The sequence below is a fragment of the Balearica regulorum genome, chromosome 3, assembly GCF_011004875.1.
Source record: "Balearica regulorum gibbericeps isolate bBalReg1 chromosome 3, bBalReg1.pri, whole genome shotgun sequence".
NCBI lineage: Eukaryota > Metazoa > Chordata > Aves > Gruiformes > Gruidae > Balearica > Balearica regulorum.
The window spans coordinates 81814675-81833063 of NC_046186.1; the positions used below are offsets into that span (position 1 = coordinate 81814675).

Genomic DNA, 18389 nt, shown 5'->3' on the forward strand with positions numbered 1-18389 from the left:
TTTCTTTATTACTTTTCATGTATTTTATTACTTCTCATATTTTTACAAAGGTTGTGAGGGTATGAAGTGGAAGCTGGTGGTATACTGTAAGGTTTTAAATGTAAGTGTGAGCATTTTATGACAGTGATGCTCAAGCTAGATCCTTTAATTCTTTGTTTCTATATATCAGAGGAACTGCCCTGTGGTATCAGAGCAGTTGACTGGTGCCGGACAGACAGCTGAAGCTGATGGTGGAAATCTTCATACAGACAAAATGCAACATACTGCATCCCTCTGAGGGCTGTGAAAGCAGTGGTGTGGCATTTGACAATAGATCCCTGAAAGCCCTCTGTCCTCTTATGGAATGGGATTATGATAAGGTCAGCATTCCAAAATCACCCAGCAGTTGCTGCAGACTCTCCTCCATCCAGAAGAGTTGACGCTGTCTAGCAGCCCTGCATAGTGCAGCCCTGCTGCATTCACACAACTCGGTCCCAGCAGAGCTGCTGTGCTTGAACTACCCACTGGTGGCATGTCACCATAAAGCACAGCTTTGCATTTGTGTGGCAGGACCGTATCCTATTCTTCAGGCCAAGTGTTTTCAGAAGGAGGAAAAAACCTGGTGATTGAATTATGGAATCTTCCCCTGTTAGGCATATAGTATCTTCAACTGCATCAAGTAAGAATGGGTTATGTTTTTAAATGCGGGGCTTCAATTTGACTGATGTTGGGTACCAATTTTTGTCTTTACAGTTCCCCTTTGTGTAGTCTTCCTATTCACAGAATCTGTTTAGACTCCCCCTAAATTTTGGCCACCTCCTCTCTGGTGGCAGTGATTTCCCTGGGCTAATTTTGTGCTGTTCTGCAATTATATTTAGAGGATTAGCATATTCCTTAGAACAAACCACAGCTGCTGGAAGAGACAAGTAGTAACTACATATCTCAGTATTTACTTCGTTACTGGAAGACAATCAGTGAACCAGAACAGAATTTGGTTGATTGACTTGACCCAGATTGTTAGCTTTTTTGGAGTATTTGCACGTCTTTATTGAGCTACCTATTTTCCTCTCTTTAATCCTGGCCTTTTCTGTTCTTTTTACTTGAGTTCCCTGGGAATAATTCAGCGGAGAGAGGCAGTTGTTCTTTACGCAGAGCTTGTTCTTTGGGTTTTTCCACTGTCTGTCTGCAAGATGCAAAATTCCTTACCATTCTGTAATCCAAAATCTTGTTACTGGGGCTTGATAAATCATCTTGACATGTAGTTGAGCAGCTGAGATGTCGTCTTTGAAGTTTGACTGGCTTTTCAAGTTAACCTTTAAATATATCGAAGCCTTTCTGCAGTTTTTCAGACCACAACTTCACACATTAGTGCAGCACATCTTCCACAACAGAAAAGATCAGATATTTTCAACTAATCATGTTCTGCTTTCACTTTTCTCTTAGCATTAATAATAATTTCTACATTTAAAAAGTAGAATAGTGACAGGACAAGTAATCTGTCAACCTTGTTCATACCCAGTTCTGCCCTCGGAGTTTACCCCAGGTGGATCAATGCAGGTCCATGCAGTTACTTCTATTTTTATACCATTCTTAAGGATGCAGATCTCATCCTGCATCCTTAAGTTGGGCAAAAATCTCATTGAAGCCAGTGGGAGTTTTGCTCTGCCTGACTAATAAAGTATTTGAGAAGGAATTTAATGCTTGTGGATCGGAGAAGCTGATTGTAGAGGCTTCAGGTTTGTCGTGCAGGCAGGTAATGTCTGGCAGTTCTTTTCAAGCTTGGGTCTAGATCTGCTAGCAGCCATTGCAGCTTTTCCAACCTTTTTGTGTCAAAATGCGTGTTGCTATTCACCCCCACAAAAAAGAGAAAAAAGGGGTGGGGGAAGATTAAAAAGAAATAATGCCTTTTAGAATGCAAGGCAAAAAATTAACTTTGGGCTTTGTATCTCTGGGACTCAAGATGCAGATCACTAGTCTGGCAGCGAACTACAGACCTGTAGGCTAGCACTTAAAAACTGCTGTGATACTGGCTGCCAGTTTTTTTGAGGCACCAATTTTTATTCTTCTGAGGTGCCCAGCATCCACATCCAGAGCTTCCATGTGATCACTGGGTTCAAGGTGTCTCCAGTCAGATACTCAGTTCTAGAAAGTTTTTGAAAATATTGATCACAGAATGAAAAACATTTGTCATAGTCCATAGGTCTTTGTAAGCTCAATTTGTGAGGACCAAGACTGAAGGATAAAAATGATGCTACACCTTCATTTGCAGGCTCAAATAATATTTGTAAGAGAAATAGCATTACCCTAGTGGGACTGTTTTCAGATGAGAAACAACACGTGGTGTTATTTTAAAAGAACTCAATGCAGGTTAATTATTGAAAGAGATTTGTGCAGCTTCTAAAATATCAGACTTAGGCTCTGTAACAACTAGGAGGCCACCACAGGAGCTCACTGCTGCCCCTCAGCTCTGTCTTACCAGGACTGATTCCAAGACTAGACTTTTCTTGCTGCTATAAGCAGGAAGAAAAATACATGATAAGAGAAAGAAATGCTGAATCACTTCTCTTCAATTAAGGCTTCACAAGAAAAGTCTATTTTTAATCTTAGCAAATACTCTGGTGTCTGATCTTCCATGAGTATTTATACTTTTTTATTTTAATAACTCCCCTAAAGGCCAATATGAGCTAAGCATGTAAATCCCCAGAGAACTGATGAAAAAAGCAATCCCATTCACTTAAATGTAAAAATAAACCATTTGGCATGTTTATGCAGAAAAGAATCTCATAAATTATTATTATTTCTTTTTTCTCTGTCATCTAGTACTTTCTTAGCTAGATTGAAGGCACACACAGCTTCCCATTTGCATTTCTTTGCTTTGAAGTGATGGTGAATAGATTCATTAAATTAGAACAAAAAATCTGCTAATTTGTTGCTTGTCTTCTATTTCAAATGGATGATCTAAAAGCCTGAAAGTATATGTGTATTTGTTGCAGTGCTGCTTGCATTTCGTTATGAGGGAAGTAACCTCCATCAGGTTTTTAAGCGGTCTTTTCCTTCCAGCAAAATCTCCAGGTCACAGCTCTTCCAATTACATGCAGAAGGCAGCAAGGAGACAAAGCTAGTCTGAGTAGCTTTCTCTTTCAGCAGCAAAGTTTGCATTTCTTTTAATGTAGTTAAAACATTTGACAGGAGAGAGTAGGGTTTAGTGATGTGAGGTGATTTCCAAATGAGTGTTAGCTTTTTACTGACCTACTTTTGACTAGTGGTGTATTCTTGTCCATTACTTTTTGTCATTGAATAATGCTGATATATTAAGCGATGTGCTTCAAGGGCATTGTAAAATTGCATGTAGGGGCAGGACTGAACTGTGAAAGTGTGAATTACTCTATCAGATCATACCCAATTAAAAAGTGACAAGCACAGCAGGAGAAATTGAAAGCAAGGTTTATCTTTCATGTAACATAAGAAGTCACTATATCGGTTAGAAACAAAGTGAGTGTGAAACAGATTCTCCACCTCTTCTCATCCCTCTCCAAAAATTAATAATATCTGCTGACTTCATTATCTGAAAGAATAAGCCCCTGAGTTGTAACAGCTCATGTTGAAGGATATTATGACAGTGGCATGAGAAGGGGAAGTACGGCAGCCATACACCTCTAAGCTGTCTGCTATCAAAGCATGCGCTGGACCTCCAGTCAGCACAGTGGGGATTGACGGATAGGGAGTTTGGAAGAAGTGGTGGTAGTTTATATAAAGCTGTAGCGTGTCGTTAACGGAAGACTTGCAGTGTTGCAGGCTCTCCGCAGTTCCGCAGGAAGCATGGGAATAAAAGCATGGTAAGGAACCCAGGAACTTCCATTAAGCCCTGTAGTTATAAAACTGCTACAAGCGAAGGAAACTTACTTAGTCTCCAGTGCCATGGCAAAAATCCTTACATAACCTTTTGCAGAACGTTCACCAACACTCTTCTAATGATGAGATGGGTCTGTGAATGTGTAAAAGAATACTGTTGTCTCTGTACAATATAATTTTCCAGCATCCTGCTGGCTCAAGATGTTGTGCTGCAGAACTTGTTCTGACGGTGAACCTGGGTTAAAGATGTTATGGATGAAATTGTTGTGCTTTCCCGAGTACTGGGGTTGTGGGGTTTTTTGGGTTTAGGTTGGGGTGGGGGGCAGTTGGTGGTTTTTTTCTAATCTGATAAACTCTCTTGGAAAATAAACAAACAAAACCAAACCCAAAAGTAAATCAACTTTGCAAAATGTGTCCTTCATTTGCTATTGGGATGCAGACTGCTTCAGTGATGTGTGACTGCTGTGTGACCAGGTGAACACCACCTTCTGCGGACAGTCGATGTTACATTGACCCTGATGCTTGCTGCTAATGGTCTTACCTAAGTGGTTTCAGTTAGTGTGTGTATGTGTGTGTGAACACAAATGTAGTGCAGCTGACTTGGTTAATGCAGAGTTTTCAGATTAGGCTTTAGTGTGTGATGTTCTATTTTGTGAAGAAAAAAAAATACAAAAAACAGAAGGGCAAAGTGAGAAAAATGTGAAGCACTTGATATGTGTAAGCTATGCTTGGAGGCATGGGAAGATAGGGGGAGATGGATGGGCAAATTCATAGGATACCTGCCCCATGTAGCAACCTTTGCGATAAAAACAGTGCTGCTCTGTAGAATGTATCTTCATGTAAAATATATATTTAATTGATGTACAATGAGTTAAAGAGTTTAAAAGTGACCAACTGATTTACAGTCGTACTAGACTTGGAGGTGGCAAGCAGCTATTTAGGGAGGAGAAAAAAAAAAAAAAGTTGTTATAATGTGAAAATCATTATCCTCTAAAAGCTACCATTTTCCTGGAGGGGATTTACCTTTTCGCCCATTCATACCCATGGTGGAGTACCAAGGGTCATCCAAATGGCTTTATTGTTGTGTGTTGTGGTAAGTAGTTTATTGCAGTTTCTTCTGAGCGAAGAAGTTGTAGAGACTCATATGCAGGCAGTATCTAGGTCCCAAGTTTAAAAACAAACAAAAAACCCCAAAGCCCCAGACCATAAAAAACCCCAACCCAAATCTCATAACAATCTTGAGTGGTAATTCTTTCCATTCTATAGTGTCTTGATTCTATCAGAAGAAGTTTGAGACAAGATTTATAACATTTTAAAGCACTCTTGTGCACGGACTGACAAATTAATTAGGCTTGCTTGCTTCTCCTGAAGGTAACAGGGAGGACGTAGCTGTGTGGGTTTTCTTTTGGTTTTGGGTTGGTTTTTTTTTGGGGGGTGGGGTGGGTTTGTCCTTTGTTTTTTTTTTGTTTTTTTTTTTTGTCGAGGAAAATTCTACAAACTCTGCCTTTGGTTAGTCTCACAGTTTTTTCTGGCATGACCAATAGGTTAATGCATTAATTACTAGATTAATGTAATACAAATACAGTAGACTTTCAAGAAAAAAAGGGAGGAGACACATTGTAATTTGACTGTGGAAAAGATCAATCGAATTCTTATTTCTGATATATGTAAAATTTGTGGGTAAGAAATGTGTTGGTTTAAAAAACAAAACCAAAACTCTACAGTTATACCATTACCTAACTTTGACTTATATTTTGCAGTGACTAGTGTAAAAGAAAATGCTGAAAAGTACATGGAGATGCTGGAGGATAAACTACACAGGTAAGGATGATACGGAAACCTCTGAAAGCTTAAAAATGCTTGTTAATGCAGCATTGCATGCATAAAAGTGAATGTTTGGGAATTTGCATTAGAATAATACCAAAAATAGTTCAAAGCTGGCAATCCTGTAAGAGTTATTGTTAAGACCTCTGTTGTTGGCTATTTTCAGCAGCTTTGCCACCCGCCTGCCAGTGGATGCAGGTAAAAGAAAGATTTGCTGTGTGTGTTCTCCAGTGCATAAGACTGCTCTGGAGCACTGTTGGTACAGCCAGAGCAAAGGGAACGTGCGTGTGGGTGGTGTGCATCGCTCCAGCCCCACCTGCAGGTGCTGTAACCCGTGGTGTGAGCTCTTGAGCATGCAGAAGCCCTGAGGTATTGGGGATGTGGCAGCTGGTTGAAAAATCACCCCCCTTTTTCCATATAAAACCCAACTCTGAGCAGAGCCAAGGGATCCCTTACCAGAATTCTGGGCATCTTTAACAAGTAATGACTCTTTATATAACAATTTTGAAAGAATGCCTTTTTGGGGGATTGTGGAAAACAAATAGAAACCAAGACAACAATGGGGATATTTTAAGAACTGAATTCTAATGCAGAATATACTTATTTTTATGCTTTTTTTTTTTTAACCAAATGTTAGCGTTTATATTTTTTCTCTTGCTCTGTAAAGGCAGCTCTAGATTAGCCTCAAGTTTTAGGCTGTTCCTGTAAATATGGTTAGTAAATGTTGCTCTGCTGTTGTAATGGAATCTTCTACTATAGTGGACTTTGCCTTGCACATGTGTATTTATATGGGAAAAAGATTTCATAGGAAGTAATTGGAACTTGTGTCTTAATAAAATGCAACCCACTAAATTGACACCACTTCCTTTTCCCTTACTGAGGAGGTATAATTAAGAAACTTGTCATCCTCATTATTTTTTGTTGTATTGATAAAGAGAGGGTTCTAGATCTTTAGATTTACTAACTCAAACTTTTGAATACAGAAGTATTTATTTTGCATAACTGTTAAACTCAAAGGTAGTTTAGAGAGCTGAGTGAAAAATGATGGAAATAGACCTTGAAGACTAAGCTGTGTGTCTGTGTCCTGCCTAACCCCCCCCCCCCCCCCATAACATTTATATTCCATATACTCCAATCCATAAGTATAAGACAAGTCTTAGGAACTTTCTGTGGGTTGTCTTTTTGAAAACCATACTCTTTATTAAAAAATAAAATGAGGTATAACAACATGTATTGATGCTTCTAGGCTGTATGGATTTAACTTTAACAATTAAATACTTGGAGAATCTGTATAGACTTTTTTCCTCCTTCCAAGAATTTATCAGATGGTACTTGCAGTTGTGGCTTGTTTTTATTTATTTATGCCTTTTTGTATAATTTTGGGATTGTCTACCTGGACTTTTCTGCATCAGTATCTTAAATTGCAGCATTTTTGTGTGTCTGGACAGGTGTTGTTAATGAGCTTGCAGCATGCTTTTTTCCCTCTCGCTTCTATTTGTGGGAGAGATTTCCGTGCAGAACTGGTGGTATTCATCCTGCTTGTGTGGGGAGTATCATTTCAGGGGAGGGATTAAAAGTTAAACCCTCTCTTTGGCACTGCTTTATATTTTGGAAACCTTTTTTTATGAACAGTAGTTAACCATTTCAAACTTGCCTTAGCAGATTTAAGAGCTGTCAAATATTGTAATATAATTTGTTCCTTTTGTATGCAAGGGTCGCCTTCCTCACTACCATATAAACCTTGTCCTGTCTCATTCTAAGTTCTCTTTCAACCAGGCTACAGGCTTCAAAGATGTGCTGTTGAGACAAGTGTTCTTCCCAGCCTTTGCTGAGGACACAAATGCATGAAGTCCAACTGTATTGATTGCTGCAGCTGTACTGGTGCATTTAACACGCACTACAGAGCTTGCCATCAGCTTCTCTAACAGACTGTTGTGGTGTTACCAAGCTTCTAAAATTTTCCTTCCTCCCTTAAGAATTAAAAAAACCCCAAAACCAACAATTTCCCTCCCACCAACAAAACCCCCTAAACCTCACCAAATAAACCCAACAGAAAACTCCCCAAAAAAACTCACTGCAAGCCTCCAGATGGCAAAGATTCAATCCTGAACCAGTGACAGTTTTGCAATATGTACAAATGGTATTATTCTAAAAATAGTTTATCCCAAGTAATTCAGGGCTAAGAATTTCTTTTAATATTGGTGGGAAGAGAAAATCTCTGCTGGTTTTACCACAAAGAAGTCCTTAAGATACTAAATCTTTAAAATCTTTTTTGTATTTATGCTAACAGATGGTTATAGATACTTGTTTTTCAGAGGTTCTTTGGACTCTAAGTAATTAACTCCACCTGCTTTACAGCTTGAGTAATTAAGAAAAGTAAGCAAGAGCCCAAGAGGCTTTTTTTTTTCCTTTCCTCTTAAAGGAAGTAACTGGAGACACTGTTTCTCATTTTTTGGGTCTTCATATAGATGCTCAGATCACTTCTTATATTCCATATCATCACCTAAAGAAAGGCTCTCGAAGGAGAGTTCAAAGACTGTTTTAAGTCCCCATTGTGGACAGAGGCAAAATTTGCATCTGTCTCATGGATACACTTTTTTGGATGCCTTTGAAACCAATAGAGGATCAAGCCTGTGCTGCATGAATTCAAATTAACTTTTCTCCAGATGAAACTTATATCATTTTGCTAGGTAATGTTTCAAATAGAAACAACCCAGATACAAACCCCTTCAATTTAAGATACAGCTTCAAAATAAGGTAGAATTGTTAGAAATGTAATTTTTTGACCACTTTTATAATTGAAGAGACTTAATGAAGAAAACTCAGAGCAAAACAGCTTTAATGAAGATTAAAGTTTAAAAAGTATCAATTTTATAAATTAATTTCCCCCCCTCTTCTTTTCTCTTTTCTTTATTTTCTTAAGAAAAGATTGGAATATATACCTGATATATACTCTGATTTTTGTTTTTTTGTTGTTGTTCATTTTTTGGGGGGAGAGGGAACCTAGCTTATTCACTGGAGTGGGTTTTTTTGGTTAGGTTTTTTTTTGTATTTTTTTTTAAACAAATGCGGTACTTCTGACTGCAGCCTACAAAATGCATCTGTTCTCACATAGCTTAATAGAATGTTACTCGGTTTAAGAACAGTGCTCTCTTAATAGCCTTGCACCTAGAGGAAAAAAAAAGGGAAATATGCATTGACAACAAGGAAATATGTTCAATATCTAATAATTTCACCGCAAAGAAGGCTAACCACCCATTAAGTGTACAGATTACTTGACATTGTTTTTTTCCTTTTAAAATATAGCTTGTATTCTGAGCAGTGGATTGACAGTTGTTGAGGACAGCATCCTTCAAGAAAAGAATAAATAAATAAATAGCATATTTAGTAATCCTGCAGGCTGTCTCTTTTCCAGTCACTAATATACATCAAGCCACTCCTAGAGTTTATACATTAAATCACTAACTGCTCTTTTGAGAGTGTAAATACCATTGCTGTCACTTCCATGGTAGACCTTGCAAATCACTTACCTTTTGTTAGTAAACAGCAGATGTGCAAAAGTGGTCAGAGTTAGGATAATGAAACTCTGTTCAGTGAAGGCACCTGTCTGTACGAATATCTGAAGTGCAAGAAATTTTGCTTGGATAACTTCAGCTCATCACTTGAGCCATTTAAGAGGGATTGCACAGGAAAAGTTTACTATAGTTGTCTGATCTGGCTGATTGAAAGTCAGCTGAGCATCTTCTTCTGGGGCCCTTGTTCTTCCAGAGAAAAGGTATTTCTTCATCTTATTTCTTTCCACTCCAAGTGAAGGCTCTGCTGGGTTTTTATATCATTACCATGGCTAAAGGGGGCTTCAACAATCCAGCTCTTTCAAGAACCACCAAGTTCTGCTATAGGTGAGCTTAAGTCATGTAAATGGTTGAGGGTCATGAACTGAGCCCAGGAAAGAGTGCTATAAAGTCATAAGAACAGAAGATTTGGCTTGGGAGTTCGTACTTAAATGCTGTCTCCTAAATCAATACTTAAAGTGGCCAGATTTTGCAAAATGTATGGGTACCAATAAACACCTTAGAAGTCAATGGAGATGGAGAGAGAGAACCAGATTATGTTTGTTTAGATACTTAGATGTGGGAATCCAAGTGTAGACTTGGGGTTTGTAAATATTCACTTGTGTTTGAAGATACCAAAAAAATCACCTGCCTTTTAAATGGGTAAGAAAACTTTGATAGGTATTTCTGCATGAAAAGTCATCATCCTGAGTTATTTGCTAGATCTTACATATCTCAATGAAAGTCATGTGAGGTGAGCAATTGTGTGTCTGTCACATTTTACATGCGTCCTGTATCTCATTAAATCTCTGTCCTAGCTTCAGTCTATTTTCCTTCCATCGCAGAGGGGGTTGTGAGAATGCGTGTGCATAGAAAGATTGATCTGTGTGAGAACTGTATTTGATAGCTGGAGAAACGAAAACAAATGTGTTGGAACAAGGTAAAATTTAAAGAAAAAAAAAAAAAAGATTTATCTTTCAGACCATGCCCTTGCAGAAGCTAGTAAATGTTCCACAGCAAATATAGTTATCTTATAAAGTGCTGTGCAAAAACAGGAATTTGGTTATATCACTGAAACATGCAGCACAAGGCTTTGGTTCTTTCAGCTCAGTCTTAACCTTTGGAGACACTGCTGTGCTATGCTTGCAGTAGTAGAGGTAAATAAGCCATTTTACTTAAAATAAAAATAAATTTTTTTTATACTTTTCTTTCTCTACTTTTATATATTTTTTTATACCAAAGAAAACTAAATTAATGGTGTAAATCAGCTTCATGAGATTTAGGATGAAATAACAAAGCTTTTATTTTTCAAGCGTCCATCTGCTGGATATCCATAGAAACATATTTGGAATACATTGCCCTTGTGAAACTTATTAGAAACTGATAATCTGTGAAAGTTTGCACTCTTAAGCAGATGGAGTAAATGTGGTGGAATTGTTAGAAAAGAGTGTCATCTGAAGATTTCTTTTTTTGTATGCTGTGCATGATTTGACATTTGCTCTAAGAACTGGGGGTTTTTGGCATACCAAATATTTCCTGAGTGGCATTGCATGTTAACATGAAAGTTATGCCTGAACCATAGCCTGAGCAATTAATGATAGATACGATATTCAATGAAAGCGTCTCACAAGTGAAAATATATCTTGAGGGGGGAAGGAGGCAGAGAGCAAATAAAACGTCAGGAGAGACCAATGATCTTGAGACCATTGTTCATCCTTCTGCACGCACTCAGAACGTAAGAGCCAGACCTGTCATGGAGAATTGAACCCCGAGGCAGCAGAAACCCCAGAGGGAGCTGTCTTCATTGCTAATTAAACAGTTAAGTGTTTAAACGTTTCTGCAGACTGTAGTGATTTTCTGCAGTGAGGTGAGGTCCCTGTACCCAACTGGCGCTTTTTAGCCTCCTGCACCCGCCCAGAGCCCTGTCTGAAGTCTGGCGCTGTGCTGTTGAAGAGGTCTGGCTCTATGCTGTTGAAGAGCAGCTGGTGATATCCCAGCCTACAAGTACAAGCTTGCAAATATTGTGCATTTCAAAGACCAAGCCCCTCTGTGGCCGTCTACAGACTCTTATCTTCTGTAAGGGTAAGATTTCATCTTGGGCTGTTAGTGTCCTGTATGTCATTGTGTAGAAAGCCTGGTGTCTGCTAGAGGAGAACTGCTGTGCTACGGCTGCTGAGTAAGGCTTTCCAAAAGCTTTTCCCTCTCGTATATGCAGCAGTGCAGGCATGCTTGGGGGTGCCAGATGGCTGTGGTAATTTTGTGTAACCTGTGACCCGCCTCAGTCGTGCTGAGGCCTCTTCAGCTCCTGGTGGTATCTTAGGAGTGCACAGATAGGACTGAAATGCCATCTTTGCCCACCTCCCCCCAAGCCTATGTGTTTGCTGCTGTGCTTCCAAGAGAGTGCACAGCTCCATCCCGTGCTGGATAATGATCTGATCTTATTTTGCTTACCACCAGTTCTGCTGCAGGAGTGTTAAATGCAGGTTAGACAAAATACGAGATCCTTCTAGTGACTCATTTAGTCCTTTTCTTCTTCCCAGCTGGTTTAAGTCATACACAGCTGTGAGAACATTAGCTCCGAAATTGTGAGCAGCAGACACTTTATATGCCGTGATGCATTCCTTTATATCTCATGGTCCACATGGTGATGGCTTCTAAATCCCTTATCATAACTGCCTCAGGCTGGAAACAATTTTTTTGTACCGGCTGATGTAAAGATGACATTTCTTGAGCTGAGGGAATTTAATGTGATTGTACTGTTCTCCAGGCCTCAAAAGATTATGCTGTGACTTCCATTCATCATAAACCCAGGGCTTTTTAGTTGCTTTTTCTAATTCCCAGATAGGAATCATGAAATTATTTTGGGGGAATAATATTGTTCAAGAATAACTGGTGACTATTACACAAAGGTGTTTTATTGAGCTATTTTCTGTGTTATTCTGCAAGAATGGAGATATAAATATGCCTGCTAGTAAGATGTAATGCTGCAATGACTGTGCCTTGCCATTGTTGAATGATACAGCACCTGGTAACGTTGCAAATGTATGCAAAACCTTTCTTCTTTAATTGACTCTCTTTCGCTGTTTGTCTTGGTTCATTTTCTGTTCAACAATGTTTGTTTTCACGTTAACGGTGGCTTTTTTCCAACTCGTGGATGCGCAGTGAGGCCATACAGTGGAGTCTTACCCTGAGGTAAGGTGTCCTCACCTGCACAGCTCCTTGTTCTCTGAAGCCTGAAGGGGATTGTGTGTGTTTAGGACAACTGAAAAAGCAGAAATTGAGCCCAAGGTGTGTTTTACCTGATCTTATACATCTGTGATTTTTTTTTTTTAATGGTTTCAATCAAATGTCACTTGAGTAGTTCTGAACAAATGTGGCTGCAACCTGGTGATTCAGGCTGCTGGTGCACGTATGCAATCTGCATCAGAAATTTGTGGTTTTCTCATGCAGGCAGTGCTTTTAATGCATTTGAATGTGTAGTCTTCACTGAGCTCCATTCCTTCAGACGAGACCTCCAATGTCCTGAGAATTCCATGCCATAGGACAAGTCAGGATTAATTATCACCACATCATGTTCCAGTTTACTTGAAAATGAACAGTCTTAAAACAGTCATTCTCTTCCCCTATTATTTGTCCTGTTATTTTACATTCCATATGTCTCGAGTCTCCTTTATAGCATACTAGGTTTCTGAAATGTTTTTGGGAGCTGAGCTGGGTATAAATGCTCTCAACAGCACAGCACACTGGTCTTAAAGCTGGTCTTAGAGCCCATCAGAAGGGCTGAGTGTCCTTGTGGATGCATAGGTCCCTTTCTCGTCTGGTTAGGAATATTTTTTTTTTTTAACACAACATTGATTCTATAGGGGTAGTTTCCCAAAATGTGTTGTTTGCCTGTGACTTCAAGCTGTTGCTTGATCCTTATCTCCCTGAAAAGTGTGATCACTTGTGTTGCCTGCCCTTGCAGCAGTGGGCTGCAGGACAAGACCCTGTGTGACTATCTTAAATTCTGACGATTGGGAACATGGTTAGAAGTTGATGCCACTGAATGTGAATATGGTAAATAACTTATCAAATTCACAAAACTGGAAGAAATTTTTGCATGCTTCTGTGACATCTGAAGGCACTCTGTCTCAACTGTGGTTTGCTGTTCTTTAGAGTAAAAAAGTCTCTTTTGAACATACTGTGTAGTTTTACCATACTGGTGGGTTCCCAAAAAGCTTTCAACTGCTGCCAACAAAAAACTTGTCTGGGTTCAGTAATGTTGAAAAAGCATTGTAGTGTCACCAAACCCACATGGAGATGATCAAAGACTTTACTGCGGAGAATCAATTCTCCTTGTTGTGAACAGTACACTCGCTTTGTTGCTGTTACCTCATTCTTCTGTCTACATGAGAGACACTGTCATGAAAACAGGATTATTGTTTCTTAAAGGCTCATGTTTTCCTGATATTCTTTTCCAGCCTGAAAACAGCAACTTATGTCACAGCACTTACTTTGCTGTGGAAAGGTTACGATATCATGAATTGAAGGATTATCACTTCAGCTGTGTAGCTGGTAACAAGAACATAGGAACTTGTGAACAAAAATAGCATTTTAAATAGATTTCTATAGGGGAGGGTAAAATTTTCAAAACCAGCATGTATATGTAGAATTGCTCCCACTCGATATTCAGAAACAGTATTCAAGTTTTTTTACTGTCCTACTGATCTTTTATTTTGGTACTATTGTAGTGAGGGAAAGTTCACTTGCTCAAAATATTCATGAATAAAAGGAGCTGTGAATAATGAAAAGCAAACTGCTAAGTGTGCTGGTTAATAAATTACAGGTGATTTTTTGGTTGCTGTATTGGCCCAGCCTTATTTGGGAGATAGATCCTCTGTTTTTAATAGTTTTGGAAACTTAATTTTCACAATGGTGAATCCAGTTAACAAAGAAGAAAGACTTAACTGTCCTTTCTTACTCTATCTCTTTTTTTTTCCATCTGCTTTAAATGCTTGTGTACTTTCTTGTTTGCTGTTCTTTAATTGCTCTATCTTGATGTTAGCATTCTTAGAGAGAGGGCTTTCTGATTCTCCTCCTGGTCTTTCCTTTATTGTGGCTTCTCTATCTCCCTTCCTTCCACTGGTCTCATTTCCACTTTGTAAATTTTATTCTTACCTTCTTTCTTTTGTTTCCAACTTTATTCCTTAGCACACCTATTTTTGTGTATGTCCTCTCTGTATATGGAGGTGGGGGAGTCAGATAGTAGGAAAGTAAGAATGCATTTGATTCACAGAAAACCCATTGTCACTTTTAAAACACAGCAGATTATTTTCCAAGATATCTTAGACTGCATGACCCCAGTGCAGGTTGTCATTAAATGTTCTTATTGTCTTCACAGTCACTTGCAAACGTCTGCAATGTCCTGATAGAATATAGTATCTTGGAAGTTCTTAGTAAATTTCAAGTTAAATAATCTCACAAGAAATTTGCGGGTATTGCTGCATGGAAGTAGATTAGCCCAGATTAACTGGGTCTGGAGGAAAGGGAGAATCTTTGCTGTTCCTTTTGTTTCTGGATGTAGAAAGTGTAGCTTATGCCCACAGGGGGTGGAAACTGAAATAATTTCTCTGGAAGTGCAGCAGATTAGAGTTTGTAGTCATGTCTCTGCAGAATAGCGCACATTTCATCTTCTGGGTGATCTGGTGCCATGTGCTAGTGGAGATTCTTTGACAAACTCATGTCATGTGCCAGCACGCAACTTTTGGTTCCCAGCCTGTAACGTGTGTCTTTCAGCACTGGCAGAACTAATATTTATACCCATCTATAGGTGAAACACACATTGCACGAGCAGTAAAAATGGAGGAGGGCAAAGAATCTGCTTCTTCCACCAAGTGAGAAAACATATAAAAAAAGAAAACAACCTACTGCTTCTGTCTGTGGCCTCCACAAGATAAGAGAGCATTGTATTGATGGAACGCACTATGCCTTTTGTGGCAGTAGCAAGGATCTTGCTGTCTGCAGTGATAAGATGAATGCTTGCTGCAAGGGGAGAAGGACTTTGTTTTAATTCCTGAGGATCCATCTGCTGGCTGAAGGTGTGGAGGGAGATTTTTGCAGAATGGAGGGGATGTAATGGGAAGGCTTTTGGGTCCAGCACTTGTCTGGGGGAAGGGGACATAACACAAAATTTACTTTTCCACTTTAAGTCCTAGTCGATAGTTAGTATTGCACCAATGTGTATTTGGTATATATTATGCCCTGAACGTTTTTAAATGACTGTTTGGCTTCTATATGAGATAGAAGTGAAGAAGGACACAATAATTACAAGCTTAGCAATTGTTGTTGTCTTTTATTTTCTTTTTTTTTTTTTTTTGTATTTTGCCTGTTCAGGGATGCTGAGTCACGAATATTGATTTCTTTTTTTCCTTTTTAATTGGGAGGTGGGGGAACAGTGGCACATGACTGTACTGTTTTATGAGAAGTAGGGGAAAGCTCTGTTCTTTCAAAATCTAATCTCAGTATTGAAACTAGATCTTTTTAGGAGGGGGAAAAAAAAAAAAGGAGGTCAGATTTGGGGCCAGTTTCCAGTGTCTCTTAAAGCTTTAGAAAAAGTAAAGCACATGGTCACACAGCCTTTAGTAACTCTCTGTCCATATTAATTCAGGTTTCATCCAGGCTAGGGCTTTTTTGAAGTTAGTGAATTAACTTCAGTAGTTAGTGTGCAGCATTGGCAAAGACAAGGTGACAGGGGATTTTGCTGCTTATTCATGGGAAAGCTTGCCCTCCACCCCCCATTCCCTCCAGGCTCTTTGTCTTCCATTCATTTTATACTTAGCATAGCAAAAATCATCAGAGTGCAAGGCTGGGTCTCCCCTTCTGAAAACAGAAAGGATTGCTCTTAAAAAGCAAATGTGCTGAAAGTTTACAACCTCTCTAGCTGGTTAGTAATTGTGTATTTTGTTAGGATCTTTTCTTATTCTGTATGCCTTTTTCTTACGCTGCGTTGTTTGGTGCTGGTCAGTCATGCCTGCAAAGCTATTTTGGAGCAGAAGTAATGTTTTCCTTATTTTTTTTTCAATCACTTATGCTCTTCCCTGTCTTCTCATCTCTTTCTATTTGATTGAATTACATCAATTTTATTAAGAGTTTGAAGTTCATATTCATCAGGTTTTTTGTTTGTTAATCAGTGATACTTGTGAATGCGGAGAGGATCCCATTTTGTGAATGTTTAACATGACTGACATCAGTCATACTGGCTTCCTTTTCCCTGAGAGTAGGTTGCGTGGCTTTTTGACCTGGAAGCCTGTACTATTTTTATTGTAGATATCTATGCAAATGTATGTTTGCATTAATGAAGGGAAGACAGGTTGATACAATGAGCTTTGGTGATTTAATAGTTTTCCATTTCCTATGCAAAAATGCTTTGGCTCTAAGATGTTTCTCACAGCTCCAGTGTGCTTCAGAAAGAGCATTCAACCACTGACCTCATCCTAGGATTTTCAGATGATGTTTGAAGATAAGGTCTGAGACCATCAACATGAGGATGCATTTGCAGTGTGCTATAGCTCCTGAGTAGTTACCTTTGGATACTCTGTCAAGCTAAAGGACAGTGGTTTCATCATCACTTCCAGATAATGGAGAAAATCTGCAACAGGAGGTGCTAGCGTTACTTGCAGATGTTTAGTAAGAGCATAGTGTCAGGTGAGAGGCACTCTAGAAACTAAGGACTGAGTTTGAAAAATTGATAAAAAACCATCCACTTAAGCAGGAAACCGTTTCCAGTAATTTCATGGAAGACTGTTTCCAGTCTTTTATATTTACTGAGAAAAAGGTGAGTGCATCATGGCTGTAAACTCTTCAAAGTGCTTCTCTTTGCCCACCAGCACCACCTGTGCTTTGCTCGATCTGCCCTGCTGTTGTCTTCTCTGTGAGCTGATTTCATGCAAATCTCTACCTGCCTTAGTTGTGGGGATGTGGTTAGGGGAGGGAGGGATGCACAAAGCTGTTTGTCACAGCTATGTCCATGGCGTTAAGCTTTTGCTCTCTTACCAGGTCCTTGCATGTGAGTGAATATATGTAGTGAGAAAGACCTGATCCCTTCTGAACTTGGCAAGAAAATTGTTCAGACGTGGACGTGTATTTTCCTACTGCTACTGTTTTTGTGTGCATCTGTGAAGACAAGACCTGAAACCAGCTTGTGCATTTCTTAGATGCTTTGTCGTCTCTCTAGAGCAGTATAGCCATCAATAGTAGTAATGGGTGTAGGGTGATCAAGGAAGATGAGGATGGATGTCTGACGTCATCTGCTTGCTGTCCAGCAGTGTTGCTAAATTTTCCTGTCCTCTGTTTGGACAATACTTTGCCCAAAGTCCTCATTGGCCCATTAGATATAAGCATCATGATAATTGAATGAGTAGAAAATAAATAAAGTATCATCACCTGAATAGCCTGAGTATGAAGATGTAGGATAGCTCTATCTTGCGTGCAACTGGGACAGTCTTTCACGCTAGCGTTTGGAAGCATTCATTACTTTGTGCTTACTGCTGGGAACGTACTCTGCCTGTTTGGGAAGACACGCAGCCCCAGGAAGCCGGCAGCAGACAGCAGTCAGGGTTTATTGTAGCTACCAGGCTCCAGCCAGGGAGGATCCGTAGACCCTGTCCTTTCTCTCTTGCTTGTTTTGAGCCAGAACAGCATTTGGCTCCTGACCCTATTTGACTCTGCACCACAATGGGTCATATCGTGCCCTCGGACATTTCAAAGGAACTCCGTAAGTACGCAGCTATTGACATCAGTGTTTGGCCGACACTCTTCTTTTTCCAGGTGTGTCTTCCTGGTTACAAAGGTTGAATTTCAAGGTACGTTCCCACATGATGACAATATATCATCTCTCCCAATTGTATCCCTTCTAAAAGGGCATTTCTTTGTCCTGCTGGTTTTAATTGTTACATATGCTTAATTCCTGCTCAGTCAGTACTACACAGGATGATTCATATTCCCAAATTCACTTGACACTGAAAGTCTAAATCTGTTACGCTTCAGAGAGGGGAATATGTTATAAACCGTTGAATTCTATATTGGAGAACAGAGGTGAATAAAAACAGTAGGAGAATTGTAAATTCCTTCTATATGCTTCCTAACACTTGCGGTCAGAGACTGTAATAAACAATAAGATATCGGGCTCATTATTCTAATTGCTTT

At 39.3% G+C, this 18389-nt stretch overlaps 1 protein-coding gene across 4 annotated transcripts in view; it reads left to right on the forward strand.

The window, feature by feature from the left end:
• The window catches only part of DISC1 (DISC1 scaffold protein), a 208620-nt gene that overhangs the window by 154817 nt on the left and 35414 nt on the right, over nt 1-18389 (forward strand). For all 4 annotated transcript variants that reach the window (XM_075748683.1, XM_075748686.1, XM_075748684.1 and 1 more), the window contains one exon: nt 5592-5652. In XM_075748683.1, coding sequence (XP_075604798.1) covers nt 5592-5652 — 61 coding nt within the window. The remainder of the gene's footprint in view (nt 1-5591; nt 5653-18389) is intronic.